Source organism: Rhinatrema bivittatum, chromosome 13 (genome assembly GCF_901001135.1).
Source record: "Rhinatrema bivittatum chromosome 13, aRhiBiv1.1, whole genome shotgun sequence".
Lineage (NCBI taxonomy): Eukaryota > Metazoa > Chordata > Amphibia > Gymnophiona > Rhinatrematidae > Rhinatrema > Rhinatrema bivittatum.
Window position 1 is genome coordinate 27,620,634 of NC_042627.1, and position 23,497 is coordinate 27,644,130.

Below are 23,497 nucleotides of genomic sequence, written 5' to 3' on the forward strand. Positions count from 1 at the left end.
AATGGCAGGCAAGCTCATATCAAGAATCTAAATAGTATGGCTGGGTTAAACAGCCTTCACTCATTTTAAACTCACAATAGAATATAAAAACATACATGTACATTTAATAGTACAACAAAAATTCTAGAGATCAGAGCACGGAAGAATACAACTACTTATTTCCGAGCACTGCTGGATGTAGAGAAACATAAGAGAGACAGTCGCTGCTCCACGGAGATAGAATATGATCACGATTCAAGACATGACAAAGAAGAGGTTTCAGGAAATCTATTTACTATAGTAAACATTGCTAAATATCAGCAAAGCTATGACCAGAAAGAGCAATGGTTTAAGATTTAAAAGCAATCTCAAAAAGGTGGGGGGTTTTGGCAGGATCTGGATACAGCCAGGCAGGAAACTTGATGCAACAACTCAGGAAAGCTGTTCCAGGAATATGGTGCAAGAAAGAGAAAAGCACAGCGTCGGTGAGGGAGAAGAATCCAGATAAAAATAGCTTGTAAGGAAGGTGTCACAGAGCATGTGTGGTCTATGGCTGGCTGGAGGACAGAATGCAGTCTGGACTTGTTTTTCTCTTGCACAACTTTATTCTTTACACACTAACAGAATATAAGACTGCTTACTTTGCAATATGTAAGCAAAAGAGTTTCAGTAGGTCAGTTATGTTTATGGAGCTGTCTTCTCCTCCTCCCCCCCCCCTTTATTCCTTCTGAGAGGAGCGCCCTGTACCCAGAATGCCCTGCGATAAGGTGAACCGGGCCCAGAAGGCTGGGACCAGTCTATTAAGGTGTTCTGAGGGTTTCTATAGGGCAATCTGTCACAGAAGGGTGTAAGGGGAGATTAATGAGAAGCTGCAGAATAGATGCGCTTGTAGATAAGAGAAGTTGGAATTGTATGCGGAAGTGGATATAAAGTCAATATAGTCACTCAGGAAAGGGGGTTATGGTGTTATAATGATATTGGAGAAAGATCAGTTGGGCAGCTGAAGTGTGCAGAGAGAGATGGTTCACTGAAGAGCAGACTGGGTTTGTCCAAGAGGGAGGCAATGAGAGTGGATAAGGCTTTTAGTGGAGTATTCAGAAATAAAGAGATGGGACGCATAGGACAGAGAGAAATTGGAGATGACCCAAGGTTAGAAGAATGACAATGATATTCACCAAGATAGAAAGAGGTGGAAGGGGAAAATGCATTTGGGAGGAAAAATAAGAAGTTCTGTAAGTTTAAAGTGACAGTGGGACATCCAGACAGCAATGTCAGACAAACAGTCTGAGAACTGGGACTGGATTCTGGAGCAAAAAGAGGTAAATCTGCAAGAAATTGGCATAAAGGCAACAGTGGAAACTATGGCAAGAGATCAGAGCTCCAAGGAAACAAAATGTAGCAGAGAGGAATTCTAGGCATGAGAGTTGAGCTCCTCTGTACCACTAGCCGTGTGACCACTGGGCAAATCATTTGATCCGTGCATGCTATAATTGGGTAGCAACAACATTAACTTTTCACCTGGACTGACCCAGTGGTGGTGCGTGGAGGCTTGGGTTCAATTCTCGTCTGGCTTCTACTCATCATGCTGGCCACGGCTGGGGAGAAGAAATCCCAGTCATTAACAGGGGCATCTAGAAAGCAGACTCAACATGCATGAATATCGAGCGCAGAAAGAGCTGCGTTCTGTGGTCTCTGGGCAAGGGCGGTTGCTCCAATGGCTGGAAAGAAAACCTCAGGTAGCTGCAAATGAAAGCTCATGGCACTACACCCCAAAAGAGAACAGCTTCAGTTGAGATGGAAGCTCAAAGTAATAAGAAGAAACTGTCGGGCCACTCTTTGCCCCCCCTTCCCCCCCCAAAAAAATGAATGCTTTTTTCTAAAGTATTAACATGTAGAAAGCACTGGGACTATTTTTTGGAAGAAAGGTATTAAAATAAACTAAAATTATTATCAGTAGCTGGCCAAAAACCTGTAGGAAAGCTTGCTGATAGTTAGAAATAAAATAATGGTAGACTAAGCCAGCTCCATTTCTTTAGTTTTATGAACAGTTGTCTCCGGGAGGGGGGGGGGGGGGGGTGTCATTTTTCAAATTCCGATGGGCCATTATTGCATGCGTTAGGGCGTTATCGCACATGATAAACGACCACATTGCGACTTTAACATTTAAATGAGGGAAAGGGGCGGGGTAAAAAATGGTTTTATGCTGGTACTGCTGAGGATGATAATGTTTTACACATTATCGTTGACAGTAGTGGCACGGCCACTACCGTGGTAGGCAAAAAACGCACAGCCACAATGCGGCCGGCTGCACACTATCATCCCTCCGCTCCTTTTCTGGCCACGGATCATCATTCCGCTACATTTATAGCAGAATGATAAATCCTATGGTTTATCTCCTGAAATGTCTGCCCTTAGGCCTCCCTTAAATAAAACTGAAGAAATGCAGCTGACCCAGCTCATCATTTGGGGATTTTTTTTTTACTCACTCTGTGCACCGATTTCTCTCTCTTTTTCTCACTAGGTTTTCACCACCCTCCTTGGTATAGAGAGGGGTTCAGATGAGCTAGATTTTTTTCCTAAGTTCTCTTTTTCTTTTAAATTTTTATTTAGTCAAAATTTAACACAGGTGCATAATTGCTTTGCAAATCAGACAAAATCCACAGAATATAATAGGAAAAAAAAAGACCCTTGCATATATCTTTTAGAGACCAGATCTTCCTGTGTTCTTTCTGGCATATGACCCTTCAGTCCTTTTCTTCAACCAGCAATGCATCATCTTTCCTTGGGACCGACCCCAATGCATCTTCCAAACCCAACATATACTGCTGTGTACTGGGATTCTTCCTAAGAATTCAGTTATTCAAACTAGAATTTGCCAAAGATGTTGTAGTACATGACTTTTCAAGATCGCACAGGTCTACTCTTCAGATGGATTATTCGTATGGAGGTCCAACAAAAAGAATTACAATCTACAAGGAATGCACACATCTCCAATACAGCTACTAGGACACTCCACTAGGAGATGTGAAATGTTACATTTTATCTGTAGTTTGTCTCCTCAAGGACAACTGGTAAAGAGTTTACATGAAAGGGGATTGCTTGTGCTGTTTATTGTTTCATAACCTTGCAGTATGTTTTTCACCACTGGCAGGAACCCCCACTGTGGTATTCTGCTCCAAGCACAGTGTATGAGATTCACAACTGCCACAAGTCCTTTGTTAGGCCAGTCACTGCAAAGTCAACACAAGGTATCCATCACTGGAGAGGAAAAATTAGACAGAAGGTGATATTCACTTCACCCATAGAAACATAGAAAATGACAGCAGAAAAGGACAAAACAGTCCATCCAGTCTGCCCAGCAAGCTTATGGTAGCATCTGCCGTGCCATACAGGTCACCCCCATACTTATCAGTTTCCCAAACCATCAAAGTCAGGACCCTTATTGGTTGCTGTCTGAGTCCAATTCCCCATGACCTCTTGCTGCTGAAGCAGACAGCAATGTTGGAGTTGTATCAACAGGCTTATTGGTTAAGGATAGAAACCGCCGCATCAGCAAGTTACCCCCATGCTTATTTGTTTTACCAGACCTTAAAATTCAATGTCCTTGTTGGTTGCTGTTTAAATATAATTCCTCTTTTCCCCCTGGTGTTAAAGCAGAGAGTAATAATGGAGTTGCATCAACAGTATCAGGCTTATTGGTTAAGGATAGAAACCGCCGCATCAGCAAGCTACCCCATGCTTATTTGTTTTACCAGACCTTAAAATTCAATGTCCTTGTTGGTTGCTTTTCCCCCTGCCGTTAAAGCAGAGAGTAATAATGGAGTTGCATCAACAGTATGAAGGCTTATTGGTTTAGGGTAGTAACCGCCCCACCAGCAAGTTACCCCCAGGCACTCTTTTCTTCATTTCCATCCTCTAGCCTTTAGGGATCCACAATGTTTATCCCATGCCCCTTAGAATTCTTTGACTGTTTTTGTCTTCACCACCTCCTCCGGAAGGGCATTCCAGGCATCCATTCACCTCTCTGTGAAGAAATATTTCCCGACATTGGTTCTGAATCGTCCTACCTGGAGTTTCATTTCATGAACCCTAGTTCTACTGATTTCTTTCCAACGGAAAAGGTTTGTTATTCATTGTGCATCATTAAAACCTTTCAGGTATCTGAAGGTCTGTATCATATCTCCCCTGCACCTCCTCTCCTCCAGGGTATGCATGTTTAGTTCCTTTAACCTTTCCTCATAAGTCATTTGATGGAGACTCCCCACCATTTTGGTTGCCCTTCTCTGGACCACCTCTGTCTCTGTCCCTTTTGAGATACGGTCTCGAGAATTGAACACAATACTCCAAGTAAGACTTCACCAAGGACCTGTTCAAGGGGATTATCACCTCTTTTTTCTTAGTGGTTATTCCTCTCTCTATGCAGCCCAGCATTCTTCTGGCTTTAGCTATCACCTTGTCACATTGCTTCACAGACACTATCACCCCAAGGACTCTCTCTTGTTCCGTGCACAACAGCCCCTCAGCCCCCATTACATACAGCTCTTTTGGATTACCGCCCTCCAGATGCATGACTGCACTCAGGATATAAAACCAGCCAGGCGTATTCTACTAGATGCACTGGATATTCTTGCTGTTTATTATGAAGATGTTTGCCTTCCAAGTCATTATCTTCTGCCATTGGGTGGTTTCATCTTTGCTATTTTACAGAGAAGAAGTTTTTACAGCCAGCCTCGGACAACAGCAGCAATTTCTACAAACTGCCTTTCTGCCAGCATTTGCCTCCATGCAGAGGTTTTATGATGCATAAAGAAGGATCGGTTTGGTCAATAGTTTATTTTATTTTACTTTATAGTCTTGCTGGATTCCTTATCTATATATAAATCAGATTGTGAGCTTTGAAAAGAACCACATATGTATAGGTTATTAATTACCTTTGTTTTCAAAATTCTCCAAGGAGATTTCTTTTTCATCCGTTTATCTTATTCCTGCTCAGACTTGATCCCTTTATAATTAAATATTGTCCCCTATTTGATCCATCATATCAAACCTAGCCATTAGTAGTGAAAGAGCTTTTTCTAAGGTTGTGTGTTTTATTTGATTAGGTACCATTCTTTGTTAATCAGAACAGCAGTGAGTAACTCAGGAAAACTAACTGAAGTGTAAATCTCCAAAGGGACTGTTTTGCACTAATTTACCTTAGAAGCACATTATATATTAGAAGGGAAGAGCTCAGTAACCCACATTCCAGTGTGAGCACTGAGAGGAGAGGATCACCTTGCTGATGGCTGAAAGGAAATCAGTAAGTTTTTTGCTTGGGACATTGTCTTTTTTAAAAGTATTGGGGCAAAGTTAACTATTTGGGAATATTATTTAGTGTGTTTGTGCTTTTAATAGTCAGTAAGGCAGTGAATAAACAAGTTAGACTGTTTGTATTTTTAAACAGTCAGTCAATAAGGCAGTAGGTAGTGTGTTTATTTTTTAAAGTCTGTAAGGCAGCTAGTAAGCAGAACTGAGTGTTTGTATTTAAAAAAAAACACACACAAAAAAAACAAAAAACCCAAAAAGTAGCCAGAAGCTAGAAATAAGCTAGGAGCAGTGTATACCTAAGTAAAAAGGTTGAAAATTTCGGCTCAGTTACTCACCTTGGAAAGGTGTTGAGGTAGTATGATTTGGTTTGAGGTAGTATGATAGGTACCAACATTTGTTAATCAAGAGAGCAGTGAATCACTCTAGCTGACTAACTGAAGTTAGACTGTTTGTATTTCCCAACCCTCCCACCCCTCGCCCATCCACCCCTAGCTCATCCTTTAATTTATAGGCAGGTGCCACTTTCAATAAAAAAACAAAACAAAAAAAAAACCAACAACAAAAACTTTATTGAGAGTTTCATCAGACCCTGGAAGACCACTACCAGACATATAGTGAATTCACTAATACATTTAAAGGACATTAGACACATTCCTACTCCCATAGCAACCTAAAACTTAACTAGGAACTGATCAAAATTGAGATGAAGGCAGCAGTCCAGCAGCAAGAGGGGGGCTTCCCAGTCTTTTGCATCGAGTGTCACATGTATGATTTTTTACCCACCGGTGAGAAGTTGTACATGTGCATGCGATGCAAAGAGCTCCTGGCTCTCAGAGAATGAGTCCGATCTTTGGAGGCTAGAGTGGCAGCCCTGGAGGAGCTGAGGCAGACAGAGAGGTATATAGATGAGACCTTCAGGGACATAGTAGCCAAGTCCCAACTTCAGACTGGCAGCCCTGGTGCTGCCTTGGAGGAAGGTGGTCTCATGATTGGAGAGCATCAACCGGGTGCAGCAGGAAAGGATCCTGTAGCAAGGACCTGCTCTCCAGGTGATGCATTATCCTTTCGCACTGAGGATATCTCCCCAAGGCCTACTGCCCAGGAGGGAAGGGTTAGGTCAGCCGTCATAGTTGGTGATTTGATTATTAGGAATGTAGATAGCTGGGTGGCTGGTGGGTGTGAGGATCGCCTGGTAACATGCCTACCTGGTGCGAAGGTGGCGGACCTCACGTGTCACCTAGATAGGATTTTAGACTGCTGGGGAGGAGCCGGCTGTCGTGGTACATGTGGGCACCAACGACATAGGAAAATGTGGGAGGGAGGTTCTGGAAGCCAAATTTAGGCTCTTAGGTAGAAAGCTTAAATCCAGAACCTCCAGGGTAGCATTCTCTGAAATGCTCCCTGTTCCACGCGCAGGTCACCAGAGGCAGGCAGAGCTCCGGAGTCTCAATGCGTGGATGAGACGATGGTGCAAGGAAGAGGGATTCAATTTTGTTAGAAACTGGGGAACTTTTTGGGGAAGGTGGAGTCTCTTCCGAAGGGATGGGCTCCACCTTAACCAGGGTGGAACCAGACTGCTGGCACTAACCTTTAAAAAAAAAGGAGATAGAGCAGCTTTTAAACTAGAACAAAGGGGAAAGCCGACAGTCGCTCAGCAGCGCATGGTTCGGAGAGAGGTATCTTCAAAGGATACTAATGATGCATTAGAATTAGGGCATCCCGACAGTGAGGTTCCAATAATTAGAAAAGCAGTCCAAGTGCCTGTAACTAAAAACTCACCTGAGCTAAAAAATTCTAAACTTATCCCTATCAATTAAAAAGCAGAATGAAAATACAAACAAAAAACAAACTTTGAAATGTTTGTATGCTAATGCCAGAAGTCTAAGAAGTAAGATGGGAGAATTAGAATGTATAGCAGTGAATGATGACATAGACTTAATTGGCATCTCAGAGACATGGTGGAAGGAGAATAACCAATGGGACAGTGCTATACCGGGGTACAAATTATATCGCAATGATAAGAGAGGAGCACCCGGGAGGCGGTGTGGCACAGAGTCCAACAGGATAAACCTCCTGCATGAGATTAAATGCAAAATTGAATCTTTATGGGTAGAAATCCCTTGTGTGTCAGGGAAGACTATAGTGATAGGAGTATACTACCGTCCACCTGGTCATGATGGTGAGACGGACAGTGAAATGCTAAGAGAAATTAGGGAAGCTAACCAAATTGGTAGTGCGGTAATAATGGGAGACTTCAATTACCCCAATATAGACTGGGTAAATGTATCATCGGGTCACGCTAGAGAGATAACGTTCCTGGATGGAATAAATGATAGCTTTATGGAGCAATTGGTTCAGGAAACGATGAGAGAGGGACCAATTTTAGATCTAATTCTCAGTGGAGCACAGGACTTGGTGAGAGAGGTAACGGTGGTGGGGCCACTTGGCAATAGTGATCATAATATGATCAAATTTGAATTAATGACTGGAAGAGGAACAGAATGCAAAACCACGGCTCTAGTGCTAAACTTTCAAAAGGGAAACTTTGATAAAATGAGAAAAATTGTTAGAAAAAAACTGAAAGGAGCAGCTACAAAAGTAAAAAATGTGCAAGAGGCGTGATCATTGTTAAAAAAATACCATTCTAGAAGCACAGTCTACATCAGGGGTGGGCAATTCCAGTCCTCGAGGGCCACAAACCTGTCAAGGTTTTAGGATATCCTAATGAATATGCTTGATATAGATTTGCATACAACTGAGGCAGAGTGCATGCAAATCTCTCTCATGCATATTCATTATGGATATCCTGAAACCAGACTGGTTTGTGGCCCTCGAGGACTGGAAGTGCCCACCCCTGGTCTAGATGTATTCCACACATTAAGAAAGGTGGAAAGAAGGCAAAACGATTACCGGCATGGTTAGAAGGGGAGGTGAAAGAAGCTATTTTAGCCAAAAGATCTTCATTCAAAAATTGGAAGAAGGATCCAACAGAAGAAAATGTAAAACATTGATAAGACAGGCTAAGAGAGAATTTGAAAAGAAGCTGGCCGTAGAGGCAAAAACTCACAGTAAAAACTTTTTAAAATATATCCGAAGCAGAAAGCCTGTGAGGGAGTCAGTTGGACCTTTAAATGATCGAGGGGTTAAAGGGGCACTTAGAGAAGATAAGGCCATCGCGGAAAGATTAAATGATTTCTTTGCTTCGGTGTTTACTGAAGAGGATGTTGGGGAGGTACCCGTACTGGAGAAGGTTTTCATGGGTAATGATTCAGATGGACTGAATCAAATCACGGTGAACCTAGAAGATGTGGTAGACCTGATTGACAAACTGAAGAGTAGTAAATCACCTGGACCAGATGGTATACACCCCAGAGTTCTGAAGGAACTAAAAAATGAAATTCCAGACCTATTAGTAAAAATTTGTAACCTATCATTAAAATCATCCATTGTACCTGAAGACTGGAGGATAGCTAATGTAACCCCCATATTTAAAAAGGGCTCCAGGGGCAATCCGGGAAACTACAGACCGGTTAGCCTGACTTCAGTGCCAGGAAAAATAGTGGAAAGTGTTCTAAACATCAAAATCACAGAACATATAGAAAGACATGGTTTAATGGAACAAAGTCAGCATGGCTTTACCCAAGGCAAGTCTTGCCTCACAAATCTGCTTCACTTTTTTGAAAGAGTTAATAAACATATGGACAAAGGTGAACCGGTAGATGTAGTATACTTGGATTTTCAGAAGGAGTTTGACAAAGTTCCTCATGAGAGGCTTCTAGGAAAAGTAAAAAGTCATTGGATAGGTGGCGATGTCCTTTCATGGATTGCAAACTGGCTAAAAGACAGGAAACCTAGTAGGATTAAATGGACAATTTTCTCAGTGGAAGGGAGTGGGCAGTGGAGTGCCTCAGGGATCTGTTTTGGGACCCTTACTTTTCAATATATTTATAAATGATCTGGAAAGAAATACAACGAATGAGATAATCAAATTTGCAGATGATACAAAATTGTTCAGAGTAGTTAAATCACAAGCAGATTGTGATAAATTGTAGGAAGACCTTGTGAGACTGGAAAATTGGGCATCAATATGGCAGATGAAATTTAATGTGGATAAGTGCAAGGTGATGCATATAGGGAAAAATTACCCATGCTATAGTTACACAATGTTAGGTTCAATATTAGGTGCTACAACCCAAGAAAGAGATCTAGGCGTCATAGTGGATAACACATTGAAATCGTCAGTTCAATGTGCTGCGGCAGTCAAAAACGCAAACAGAATGTTGGGAATTATTAGAAAGGGAATGGTAAATAAAACGGAAAATGTCATAATGCCTCTGTATCGCTCCATGGTGAGACCGCACCTTGAATACCGTGTACAATTCTGGTCGCCGCATCTCAAAAAAGATATAATTGCGATGGAGAAGGTACAGAGAAGGGCTACCAAAATGATAAGGGGAATGGAAGAGCTCCCCTATGAGGAAAGACTAAAGAGGTTTGGACTTTTCAGATTGGAGAAGAGACAGCTGAGGGGGAATATGATAGAGGTGTTTAAAATCATGAGAGGTCTAGAACGGGTAGATGTGAATCTGTTATTTACTCTTTCGGATAATAGAAAGACTAGGGGACACTCCATGAAGTTATCATGTGGCACATTTAAAACTAATCGGAGAAAGTTCTTTTTTACTCAACGCACAATTAAACTCTGGAATTTGTTGCCAGAGGATGTGGTTAGTGTAGTTAGTATAGCTGTGTTTAAAAAAGGATTGGATAAGTCCATTACCTGCTGTTAATTAAGTTGACTTAGAAAATAGCCACTGCTTTTACTAGCAACGGTAACATGGAATAGACTTAGTTTTTGGGTACTTGCCAGGTTCTTATGGCCTGGATTGGCCACTGTTGGAAACAGGATGCTGGGCTTGATGGACCCTTGGTCTGACCCAGTATGGCATGTTCTTATGATCTTATGTTCATATGTACATCTGCAATGTCCAATTTTACCTACTATTACTGTATTATGAAAAGTATTTATTCTCCCCTTGAGGACTTTACTACTTGCCTTTTTTTCTCCCGAGGCACCCATCAGAGAATTATCAAACACTGCATCTAATATATTATTGGTTTTCTCTTCCAAACAGAATCCTAAGAGTGCAGCATCCTCCTACAACCAAGAGAGCAGGACAGTCTCCTGCTGTTACCTACAATGGTGCTCTTCAAATGAGTATGCAGTATATTTAGTGGCCTCCAGCAAGCATGCCTTTTCAATTGCTGGCCCAGCATATTGGAAGACCTTGCCAGAACAATTGCGTATGATGACTGACCCAGCAATGTTTAAAAAGTTTATTTAAGAATGCATTTGGCAAAACCATGATTTGAAATATTTGCTACTGTGTCTCAGGCTGTCATATGGGATTTGAGACTGTGTGATAAAAAGTCATGGTTACATTAAAATTATTTGATCTCAGTTGTTACATTTATGTTTTATTGTTTGAATTATTTTATTGTTTTGTTTTATTTTTATATTTTTATCATGATTATGTATGTACTGTTGTGATCCGCCGTGATCTTATGGAATGTGTAGAAGAATATAAATACTGTAAATTGATTGATTTATTTACAATCAATAACTGTAAGTGCACTGCTTGGCCATCTCTCCTCCTGGGAGCTGTGCTATTTCAGTAGAACTCCCAGTTGAAACCAACCTCGAGAAACAGAACCCAAAGTTCGAAACCTAGTACAGTAAAGGGTTAATTCCTAGGGGATCAAGTTGATGCTCTAGGGCAGGGGTCGGGAACCCATGGCTCGCGAGCCAGATATGGCTCTTTTGAGGGCTGCATCTGGCTCGCAGACAAGTGTCGCCACACTTCGCGGTTCCCCGCTGACCCAGCTGCTCCCCGGTCCTCCGCCGCCCGGGCTTAAAATGCTGTCAGCCCGGGCGGAACGCGGCAGGACAGCTGGAGTCAGCGGCACCGGCGTGCTCTCTTCTCCTCCCCCCCCCCCACCGCGGCCCAGAAGAGGAAGTGGAGAGCATCGGGTGCCTGCGCGGGAAGAAGAGACCTGTGGTCTCTTCTTCCCGCGCAGGCAACCGATGCTCTCTTCTCCTCTCTTCTCCTCCCCCCCCCTCTTCCGGGCCACGGGGGGGGGGGGGGGAGGAGAAGAGAGGAGAAGAGAGCATCGGGTGCCTGCGCGGGAAGAAGAGACCACAGGTCTCTTCTCCCCCCCCCCCCTCTTCCGGGCCGCGGGGGGGAGGAGAAGAGAGCACGCCACGACTGGAGTCATCCGGGTGCCTGCGCGGGAGTCTTCGGGTGTCAGCCGGGTGCCAGCGCTGGAGTCTTCCCGCGCAGGCACCCGATGCTCTCCACTTCCTCTTCCGGGCCGCTGAGTCAGCGGCACCGGCGTGCTCTCTTCTTCCCGCGGCCCGGAAGAGGAAGTGGAGAGCATCGGGTGCCTGCGCGGGAAGAAGAGGCCACGCTTCTCCAACGGGAAGAAGACTGCAGCGCGGCTCGGAGGAAAATGAAGAGTTTGAACCGCGGCCGATGGGACTCCGCCTTCGCCTCCGCGAGGGCTGAAAATGAAGGAGGTTAGCGTTGGGAGGAGGCGGCTGCTGCCGCGAGTTCCAGGGGGGGGGGGGGGGAGAGAGAGAGAGAGAGTGAATGAGCGAGCAAGCATGTGTGTTTGAGATCCTGTGTGTGTGAGTGAGAGATTGCATGTATGTGAATGATTGAGAGCCTGTATATGTGAAAGAGTATGTCTGTGCTTGAGAGCCTGCCTGTGAGAGAGAGAGCATGAATGTAAGTTTACCATTGGGAACCTGTATGTGTAAGTTTGTGATTGAAAACCTGTTTGTGTGAAAGAGTATGTGTGTATGATTGAGATCCTTTGTGTGTGAGAGAAATCATGTGTATGTATGATTAAGAGCCTGTGTGTATAAGTAAGAGAGAGATCATGTGTGTCTGTGTGTGATTGAGAGCTGATTTAGGTGATGGAGCATGTGAGTATGTGATTGAGAGCCTGTGTGTAAATGAGAGAGAGAGACCATGTGTGTCTGTGTGTGATTGAGAGCTGGTTTAGGTGATGGAGCATGTGAGTATGTGATTGAGAGCCTGTGTGTAAATGAGAGAAAGAGAGGACATGTTTGTAAGCATGTGAATGAGAGTCTGTGTGTGAGAGAAAAAGACAGCATGTATTTATGTGATTGAAAGCCCGTGTGTGTGTGTGTAAGCGTGAAAAGATAGACAGCATGTGTGTAAATGTGTAATTAAGAGCCTATATGAGAGAGAAAAAACATGTGTATATGTGAGTACTGAGAGCATGTGTGTATAGGTGTGTCATTGAGAGCCAGTGTGAGAGAGAGCGCTGGTATGTGACTGAGAGAGGAGAAAGTTCCAAGCAAACCACCCCACCTCCTGCTAATTCAGAACAATCTCAGGACACCTGGATATCAAACGTTCCCAGGTATGCAGAGCAAAAAAATTTTTGTATCCTTATTATTTTTCATTACTGGATCTTTGTGTCTGCTATTTTGAAATATTTTGTTGGTATCTGGAAATGTTTTATATGAGTTTTTAATTATTGGATATTCCACTCATCAGCTGTTTCGAAATATGTTCTTTTTGTTAGTACAGTTTTACTGCTGATGATTTTATATTTCTTGATTTGTTTTATAAGGATGGGTGATGTTTCTTTTTTCCTTTGTTACACTGCATACAGAGACTCTGGCTTGTTGCAGTTTCCAATTCTGTTTTTTCTGCATGCTTCTTGTTATGCGTTTTGGTCTCTTTATTCTATGTTAGGTGAGGGACAGCAGGTGATTCAGGTGAGGTTTTCTGCTGGCGTGTAGTTTCTGTGTAGGACTCTATAGCAGTCTGACTTGGTCCGTTTTCCTAATAGGAGATGTATTGGTGTCTTAAGGCCTGGTGTAATATTTTCAGAGACTTATTGTACTTTAAAAGTGCGATCTTACATAAAATGCACACATTTACTTGTATTTAGTTTTAAACATATTGTATGGCTCTCATGGAATTACATTTTAAAATATGTGGCGTTTATGGCTCTCTCAGCCAAAAAGGTTCCTGACCCCTGCTCTAGGGTAACTTAAGAATTCAGCTCATGCAGATACAAACAAGACTGCTGTCCACAGAAAACACATAGGGTTAGAGGTGTGAACCTGGTATCTATGCAACCCTCTCTTTTATGCTTCTATTCCCACTTACCTTGCTCTATTGTATATCATGGGATCATGCTCCTCTTGGACAGTTGTGTGCATACCCAGGTCATGGAACATCTTCTTCATGTAATCCAAGAATTTCTGCCCAGATGCTCTTTCCACAACAGCACTCACCAGGGTCCAGGCATGAGTTGAATACAAAAACTGACTTCCTTGAGAAGATATGAGAGTTATTGTGTTAGGAAAGAGATGAGGGAAGAATCCAAGGAGGAACGAAGAAATCTTGCAGATGATCTCACACTGGCTGGCAGCTGGGGCATATTCTCAATAGTGTGGACTAAATAATTGAGCAAATGGTCTTTTTCTGCCATCATTTATTATGTTACTATGAAAGATATTTTTACTAGAGCTGCTTATCTAAAAATCACACATAGAAAGTCCAATGCATCAATATCCTTTTCAAGAAAAATTTCCTAAAGTGTAAAATATCCAAACTGTTTAAGTATTCACTTATGAATTTCAAGGAAGCAGCTCCTTTGTGGCACAATGTAATCTCTGTGGGAAAAAAAAAATTACTTTTTGCTACACATAGGGGCGGATTTTAAGAGCCCTGCTCGCCTAAATCCGCCCAAATCCAGGCGGATTTAGGCGAGCAGGGCCCTGCGCGCCGGTGAGCCTATTTTACATAGGCCTACCGGCGCGCGCAGAGCCCCGGGACTCGCGTAAGTCCTGGGGTTTTCTGAGGGGGGCGTGTCGGGGGCGTGTCGGGGGTGGGCCCGAACCGTGCAGCGTTTTCGGGGCGTGTCGGGAGCGTTCCGGGGCGGGCCCGGGGGCGTGGCTATGGCCCGTGGCGGTCCGGGGGCGTGGCCGCGCCCTCCGGACCCGCCCCCAGGTCGCGTCCCGGCGCGCTAGCGGCCCGCTGGCGCGCGGGGATTTACGTCTCCCTCCGGGAGGCGCAAATCCCCCGACAAAGGTAAGGGGGGGTTTAGACAGGGCCGGGCGGGTGGGTTAGGTAGGGGAAGGGAGAGGAAGGTGAGGGGAGGGCAAAAGAAAGTTCCCTCCGAGGCCACTCCGATTTCGGAGCGGCCTCGGAGGGAACGGGGGTAGGCTGCGCGGCTCGGCGCGCGCCGGCTATACGGAATTGATAGCCTTGCGCGCGCCGATCCAGGATTTTAGCGGCTACGCGCGTATCTACTAAAATCCCGCGTACTTTTGCTGGCGCCTGATGCGCCAGCAAAAGTACGCCAAATCGCGCGGTTTGAAAATCTACACCATAATATGGGTCTGATTTACTAAAGATTCTCTCTCATTCTGTCTCTAAGGGAAAAAAAAGTTAATGAATAAATAAATATAGAAGAGATCCCTACTGTTAATTATTATAGGCATTCATAAATACTGTGTTCCAGGTAACCAACAATTAGCATTATTCTTTATTATACAACCAAGTGGCAAGGTAAAATTTTCCAGACCACTTAAATGCACTACAGTGCCTTGCAAATCAACAATTCTTAACCATTTTGGTTCTTCCGAGAACTTGAAACCTACCTGGCTTAAAGACCAGAGGATCGTTCTTAAACAGCTCCAGAGAAGCAATTACATTTTCAAATTTTTCTTTCAAGTAATATTCTTCTTTGTCAAATTCCTTTTTTTCCCTGGCTGGTCTGGTTTCTTTGTCTTGTTCTGGCTTAGCCGTGGCAGCTTCATTTTTAGCTGTGCTTTTCTCCTTTTTCCGGGCTATATCTTTGTCTTTCTTAGATTCCTTCTCCTCGTTAGCATTCTCTTCTGCTCTCTTATTAGCTGCATCGCTGGTCAGTTTTGAGGCCTTTTTGGCCTTTTCATCTCGTACCGCCTGAATATCTTTCTCATAATGGCGAATTCCGCTTAAGTGTGAAACTAACATCCTTGTGGTAATGGTAACCTAGTAAAAAATCAATAGCATAATTATATTTAGAGAAAGAGAGGATTCGTAAAGCAGATTTTGGTCTATCCAACAGGTCTAGAATATTGCTTTCCTCACAAAGGCATTTCAGGTTGGTAATGCCAAAATGTTTTGTTTAATTCAGTTTATTAATCTTTAAATTCATCTAGCTAGTGATGTTCTTAAAATAAATGAAAGCTGTTCACAGCCATGGATGTGCAGCACCAGGCCTGAGTGTGGGCCTGACTGGTTTTGTAGGTTGGTTACATCTGTTTCCAGTTCTCTCCAGTGTTCAGATTCCGGAGTACCAGGGGTGGTTGGAAACACTACAGTATGCAGCTAAGATGGGTAAGAATAAACTTGAGTTTTAAAGGAAGCATATTTCAATAGGAAGTGCCACTTTGAAAAAGTTCACTGGAGCGGGCCCATCCGTTAGGAAGCAATAGATTAGTTACAAAACTAAAAGAAGGGATCTAATCAGGAAGCAAAGTCAAAATAGCAACAGAAGAACTCAGAAAGGATAACTTTCAAACAAATGCGGGCGGTAGCAGCATATACCCACATATATGGCTACGAGCAGATCTACACTAGTATTTTATTATGCATATCTCTACCCTGCAACACATGCATGCTTATATGTGCTTAGGCCTAAGTGTGAATACATGCAATGCACTGAATATGCAAACTTTTCCTATCTATTTAATATGCACGTGTATATTTTATGCATGAAAATACTTGTGGAAATTGGGATTTACACGCCCAAGTCAGTGAATTTTAAAACATGCGCGCATCAAGGATGTTAGCAGTTTTACCAATTAGTCCAGCAGTTTGCCCAGTCCTTCTCCAGGTCATCGAGACCCTCCTGGTTCTTCAGCCTGAACTCCCTCTCCCTCAGTCAGTGCTACACAATAAACACGTTTAATATCACTTGTGCCAAATCCTTGCGTAATTTTATACCTGCTAACTAACTTGGCAAATCTACATGCGTGCAACTTATGTGCATTAATACTGGCTCTGCCCCAGAACAAGCCTACATTTCTCCTTTTTTACGCATCTATATGTGCGTGCAAAAGTGAAAATACGCACATAATTTGAACCTTTATAAAATACAGAATGCACAAATAAAAGCTACTTACACACGCAAATGCTAATTTCTCTACACAACATTTTGAAAATTCACCCCTTTGGGTTCTGATATGCTCACAGACAACTTAAACACAGCAGCACTACCTTTCATCACTTTCAAGGACTCAAACGTCAGGAAACCTATATATATAACTCTGTTAAAAAGCAATACAAAATAGTTTCAGCTCTCATATTGACAAGAAAATAATATAGCCTGTTTTTGAAGGCTGACATGTTACATTTGATTAGTCCCTTTATACACTACAGATTAGAGATCCTTGTGCCAGGATCTCTAATTCTGAGATTTGTAAACACTTGTTTCTAGATTTTCAATTAAACAATTCAGCTCTCCAGATATTTCTCCAACCAGATTCCTCAACATTCAGAAGTCAAAAATAATCGTAAGAAATGATGCTGTCTTTCACATATCTATGAGTATACGGAGACACAGAATGGCATCCACTGGTGCTATAATTTTAATTATTGGGTTCCACAATAAAACCCACCTTTAAACTCTCTACATATATTCTCACAACGGGTGACCAGTGAAAACTGAATGTTACAGTGAAAGCAGGAAGTTCTATGGTACCTTTTCCCCTTCAAATTCTTTTTCTGGGAATTCAGGAACATAATTCTGCACGGGCGCATCAAAATCCAACTTCCCTTCTTGCCACAGCCGGGCAACCGCCATCATAGTCAGAGGTTTACTAATGCTGGCGATTCGCATGACTGTCGTGGGCTTGCATGGTACACGGTTCTCTACATCAGCAAAACCTAAACCTTGGATAAAGGAGAAAGCCAGAGTGATGTGGTTTAATACTATTGCTATGTAGGAGACCACCGTTTGGGTTTTCAGTTCTTTAGGATACTGGGCACGGAGGTGAAAAGAGAAAAATGTCCGTGGGATGACTCGATACCCATGTGACACTAAAGGGTCAGACTTTTGCCACTCACCAGACTTGGCCTCTATTGTGCAAAATCCTTGAGCCCCGTCAATGAATGAACATCAGAAGATTTTTAATTGTTTTCTCATGCTGGAAAAGGGGTTTTTGGGCTGGCTTGGGGAATATTCAGCTGCTGATGTTTACTTTTGTGAATAACATTTTGGAGACCCCTGAATGTCACAGAAAATTCCTTAAGTCACTTGGAATAATAAATAGGGGTAACTGTTAGCAAGCAAAGTTTTCTCAAGATGTTAATTCATAGCAAACCAGGCCACACGAAGGGATGCTTTACAAACTATCATGGATTTATGAGATTCTTTTCTAATTCGGAGATTTCATTCACATTATATAAAACTCATCATCTTCTCTGTGAGAACTGTGATGTATGCTCTCTTCAAAATGTAGTATAATAGTGTAATCAGAAGAACCCTTCCCCAACAAAAAAAGAAATAAATCTGTCTATCCCCAGCGAGGCCATTGTTTAAGTGGGTTTAGTAGGCAGGGGAAGGGGAGTACTTTTGTTTACTTTTTGGTTTTCAGGAGATTTTTTCCTCACTTTCATTTTTGCCAATGGGAGAAGGGTCAGCGTGTGCTGGGTCAGGCTGGGGAGAGGGACACAGAGTACTAGGTTTGGGCTGGTGGGGCCGGTTAGGAGGGGAAGGGAGTGCTGGGGGGATAGGTGTTGGGCAGGTGAAGGGGGGGGCAGAGTGTTATAGGGTCAAGCAGGAGAGGGCAGGTCAGAGTGTGCTGGGGCTAGGAGGATCATAGTGTACAGGGTACAAGCTGAGGAGACGGGAAGGAAATGCTTACATAGGGCTGAGGAGAGTGAAAGGGAGTGCTGGGTTAGGACTGCGGAAGAGGACAGAAGCCTTCAGGGAATTTCAATGGCTTGATAGCTTTTCCTTAGTTTTTCAGAACACTAACCATGTCTTAGAGATGGACTGAAGTCTATCTATATGGAACCATGGCATCTTAGCATCATTAATATTTATTTGATCTACAAAAACTTATCGTTCCTGATATATCAATCTATATTTGAATTCTAAAGACTAGAGTGCCCTTTGGCCTGTTCAGACTACCAAATAATTCACCAGTCATGCTAGTTGTTTTAATACTGTGGACATCTGCCCACTGCAAATAATTCACTTATATCAATATCATATCAATGAAATTCACTTAATGGTTGTCCACTAGTAACAAGTGTCAGTCACCACAACCCTTTCTAACATCAGGATATCTTTAATTGGGAAACAAGCAATAGTGTAAAATCTACTTACAAAACTTATTCACTGGCAGAAATCTGTATCAAGACCATACAAGTTCTAACTTTTTTTTTTTTTTTTTAAATAACATTCATATAAAAATACAGGTGGACTGTGCTGCCTGCACATTCAAACTTTTCTCAAATTTTAAACAAAAATATTTGGAATTACAAAAGCCTAGACTAAAGTGAGAAAACCCCTAATATGTAGGTTTCCTGTAAAAAAAAAAAAAAAAAAAAAAGGTCTCCCAGGTGATATCCATTATATAGAGTTGAATAAAACCTAAAATTTAAAAGGAGAGTATGGGAGAAATACCAGCTGGATTTAATTTAGTAAGAAAAACATGGCAGTGCAAAAAAAAAAAAAAAAGGTTTAAAGGATGGCTGAGGATTGTGTGATATTAACAGAATACACAAAGACCATAAAACCATCTCAAGCCTTACCTTCTGACCACACTTCCTTTCCATCAACAGAGACTCCCACAACTATTCCAGGCACTCCTGATTCATCCTGTAAAGAAAAGAGAGAGTAGGATTTCCTCTCCCGTTCACGTGACATATTCTTCAGAGCCTCCTGGCATACATAGCGCCCACAATGATTATTTCTGCCCTTTGATAAGATGATAGTTTACTTCTAACAACAATGTACAAGTAGGGACTGGGTGGTCCAAAGAAAGCATTACAGACTCTTTCACCTCTAAGACACTGGTTCAAATCCAGCTCAGATTGATATGTTCTTACATAGGTAACCTACTTAAGATAAGCTGGCTACCCAGTTCTGGGGACCACAACACGAATCTGTCAGCTTCCTATGGATCCAGGAATTCTGCTGCACCCCTTGGCACTGATGTGCCAAGGAGGAGGAGTAACAGCGTCCAGAAGATAACTGGTTTAGACTATGAATTTGAATTTATTAAAATGAATTAGTTAGATTTTTTTTTACATACCGTCGTTCCATGTAAAAGATCACAATGGTTTACAAAAATAGCAATCATAGCTATAAAATCGACAAATGACGACGGATTAAGGAGGTAGTATTCATAAATAGGCATTGACTTCTATCAATCGAGCTGTGCCTGTACATTCGACTCAAGGTCAAGGACATGGTTGAGAAATTAGAGTAAAATAATATAACATATTTCACATTTTAGTGATTATGTTGTAAAGATTCTTACATTCTCTTGTGAAATGTATTCTTCTTGCTTCATTAGTATCTCTTGACCTTCTTGTTATGGTTGCTCTATACATTCTGATGTTTTAATTTAAGTTATATGCATTTTTGAATAGCCTTGTTTTTAGCTCACACTTAAATCGCTTTCTGTCTGGTATTAGACGTAGCATCTCAGATAGGGAGTACCATAGCTTTGGACCCGCTATGGAAAACACATGATCCCTTACTTGTGTCAGGCGTATGATCCATATTGTTTTATTTGAGATCTTAGTGTTTGCTGAGGTGTGTAAGGTTGCATTGGCGCACCTATCATACCGGTGTTATTGGAATTAATGATTTTGAATATTAGTGAAGAGATCAGCGAGGGTGTAATGTGATCAAAATGTCCTAGTCCTAATAAAAGTCTTGCTGAGCCATTTTGTAATAACTGTAACAGTTTTAATAGACATGCGGGAAGACCGAGTAATAAGAAGTTACAGTAGTCTAGGTTTGAGAAAATTAGGGTTTGCAACACAGTACGAAAGTCCTTGAAAGTTAATAAAGGTTTTAATCGATGTAATATGCACAACTTGGCATAACCATTAGTAACTAATTTATTGATGTGCTTTTTCATCGTAAGGTTCTCATCTAGGTGGATGCCTAGATCCCATACTTGATTTGATGGAGAAATTTTGAAATTGCCCAGATCTAAAGATGGTGGTTTTACTTTTGAAGAGTTTTTGTTTAACCAGATGATTTCAGTCTTTTTAGGGTTTAATGTTAGTTTAAGTTCTGTTAGTTCCTGTTGTATTGCTTTCATATAGGTTGAAAGTGTTGATACTGTATTTTCATATGATTCGGCGAGTGGAATGTAAAACTGTATATCGTCAGCATATAAGAAGAAGGTAATTCCTAATTCCACCAGTAATTTACACAGTGGGATCATATGGATATTGAAAAGTGTTGCCGAGAGGGCTGAGCCTTGAGGGACTCCTGTATCAATAAGGAAAGTATCAGATATACGATTGCCCAATTTGACTTGGAAAGTTCTATTAGATAGAAAGGAGGAGAACTATCTGAGAACACAGCCGTGGATCCCAATGTTGCTCAGCTGTTTTCACAGCAGGGTATGGTCTACAGAATCAAAGGCAGCTGTTAGGTCGATTAACACTAGAAAATAAGATTCTTCAGCATCAAAGCCTCGTAAAACAGGCGCTGTAGAGTGCACAGCACTTGCCACCCCGCTGACTGTTTTTCTTAGATAAGCTTCTGAAGGGCAGCATCCTCTGCATGCTTAAAGTGACCCCTGTCTTCAGTACTGAGAGTTTTATTACATTTCAGCCTCTTCATTTCTAGGACCTCCACTGTACCTGGCAGTGATTTCTGTCTTCCCTAACTGCAGCTGTTTTGCTCTATTTTGCTGATAATAACAGTTCCTATTACAGATCCCACTGTGACCAACCCATCTGTTAACAGGTGAAAGGCCAGTGGGGGGGGGGGAGAGAGCGAGTAAGCGAGCGAGCATGGGCCACGCCAGCTGCTCAATATCCCTCTGTCCTCAATGACTGTCTGTGTCAACAAGCTCCCCAGAGCAGGAACTGTTTTCTATACGTCTAAACAGCCATGCATGCACCTTGTAGCGCTATATAAACAGTTAGTAGCAGTTGTAGTAGTTTAACTGATGGCCCATTCAAAGTACGCATAGCAGGTATCCTTTGGATTTGTCCAATTAGAAGAAATTACACACTCACTGATGATCTACGTCCTCTCTCTCAGCAGGTGTGGCTGTTGTCTTTAAGTAAAATACTTTCATGACTTGACATACTCTTTATACCGGGGAATTTCTAAATCCTCTTCCACTCCCACCTCTACACTTGCTATAAAACAAATCTCAGACTTTGCACAACATCAAGGAGGATAAACTTGGCAAGCTTGCGAAACCAGCATTACAAGTATTTATAAGGCCGATCACATGATTTTGAAATGCTCTTCTAAGGTGATAAAAGTAATAGAAGTTTAAGGGCCGCCACTGCCTAGATTACAATAGGAAACTAGCCTTTGTCCTTTGCACATCTTTTTCATTTAACAGGGTACAAAATGCCAGGGTTTATAATTTATTACTGGAGCTTTTATACAAAGTTATATACATTAGCATTTGGAATGAATATCTTTTATTCTGAAGTTTTTGTCTACCAGTGCAAAAACTCAAGCTCTACCTCTCTGAGAAGTCACCAAATTTGCAAGCGTTTCTCTATACCTTTTCATAGAAATATGACAGCAGAAAAAGAGCAAATGGCCCATCCGCCCAATTAATTTAGCTTTACAATTCCCATCACTTCCTTCCAGATCCCAGCTTTCTTGAATTCAGATACTGTTTTTGTCTCCGTCTCCACTGGGAGGCTGTTCCACGCATCCACCACCCTCCCTGTAAAGAAATATTTCCTATGATTGCTCTTTTCAACCTCATTGTATGATCCCTCATTCTAGAGCCTCCTATGCATGGAAATCTTTGAGATATTTGAATGTCTCTAACATTTTTTTTAAATAAAATTTACAGCCCAATCCACAGAACTCAGCGGGTTACAATATACATACACAATGATAAAAACATAGCTCAAATCATTTTTAAATTGTAACTTTAAAAAAAAAAAAAGTACAATATACATACAAATTGAGGGTAGCCTTTTTCTCAACCAGATACATCACAGAAAGCCAAGCACAGAAGTAACTGAATGGGCAATTTAAACAGGGAATGCAGATAAAAATAGAATGTTTTCAGGAGTTAATAGGTCATCTGGGAGTTAATAGGACATCTGGGAATTTGTTCCAAGGTTGAAAGCCCACAACTCTAAACATATGGTCATGAGACCGGGCTAGTCTTATCTTTTTAAAATCAGGAACAACCAGCAGACCCTTCAATGCTGATTGCAGAAAACGAGTGGGGCAGTAGGTGACAGGTTTGAGAGACTTCTGGGAACAAGGCCTTTAATAGATTTGAAGACTACTGGTAAGGATTTTAAACCTTATACGTCAGCATATAGGCAGCCAGTGAATCTCAGCTAAAGTTAGGGAAACGTATGTAAAGCGGTCCCAGAAACCAAATGAGCTGCCGAATTCTGATTAGCTTGTAAGGCCATCAATGAAGATTGAGGTAGCCCTAGGTAAAGGGAACTGCAATAGTCAAGAGACAATAAAAGTAAAGACTGGGTAACAAGAGTAAAGTCAGAAGTGTTTAAGTACGGCTTAATAATAGCATTCAAAGTTTAAAGAAAATTTCGAACCAATGAGTAGATTTTTGGATGCAAGGAGAGAGTCGTCTAGCAAAATACCTAAATCTCATGCTTCAGATCTGATTAGGATATCAACTCTCCTCTAATCTCGACATTCCTACAGAGTATATGTTTCGATCTTTAAGTCTATCACAATAAGCTTTAGCTTATTGTGATAGACTTAAAGATCGAAACATATACTCTGTAGGAATGTCGAGATTAGAGGAGAGTTGATATCCTAATCAGATCTGAAGCATGAAGTTGATATCCTAATCAGATCTGAAGCATGAAGTAGAAGTAAACAAAGTAAACAAAGTAGAAGTAAACAAAGACCACTGACTATTTTAGCAGCCATCCTCTGGGCCAACTCCATCCTGTTT

General features: G+C 41.9%; 1 protein-coding gene across 2 annotated transcripts in view; it reads right to left on the minus strand.

The window, feature by feature from the left end:
* Window positions 1-23,497, minus strand: part of LACTB (lactamase beta) — a 48,842-nt gene that overhangs the window by 16,521 nt on the left and 8,824 nt on the right. For both annotated transcript variants that reach the window (XM_029575396.1, XM_029575395.1), the window contains exons 2-5: window positions 19,143-19,209; window positions 17,083-17,273; window positions 14,996-15,368; window positions 13,497-13,662 (exon numbers count right to left, since the gene is read on the minus strand). In XM_029575396.1, the coding sequence (XP_029431256.1) occupies window positions 13,497-13,662; window positions 14,996-15,368; window positions 17,083-17,273; window positions 19,143-19,209 (797 nt within the window). The remainder of the gene's footprint in view (window positions 1-13,496; window positions 13,663-14,995; window positions 15,369-17,082; window positions 17,274-19,142; window positions 19,210-23,497) is intronic.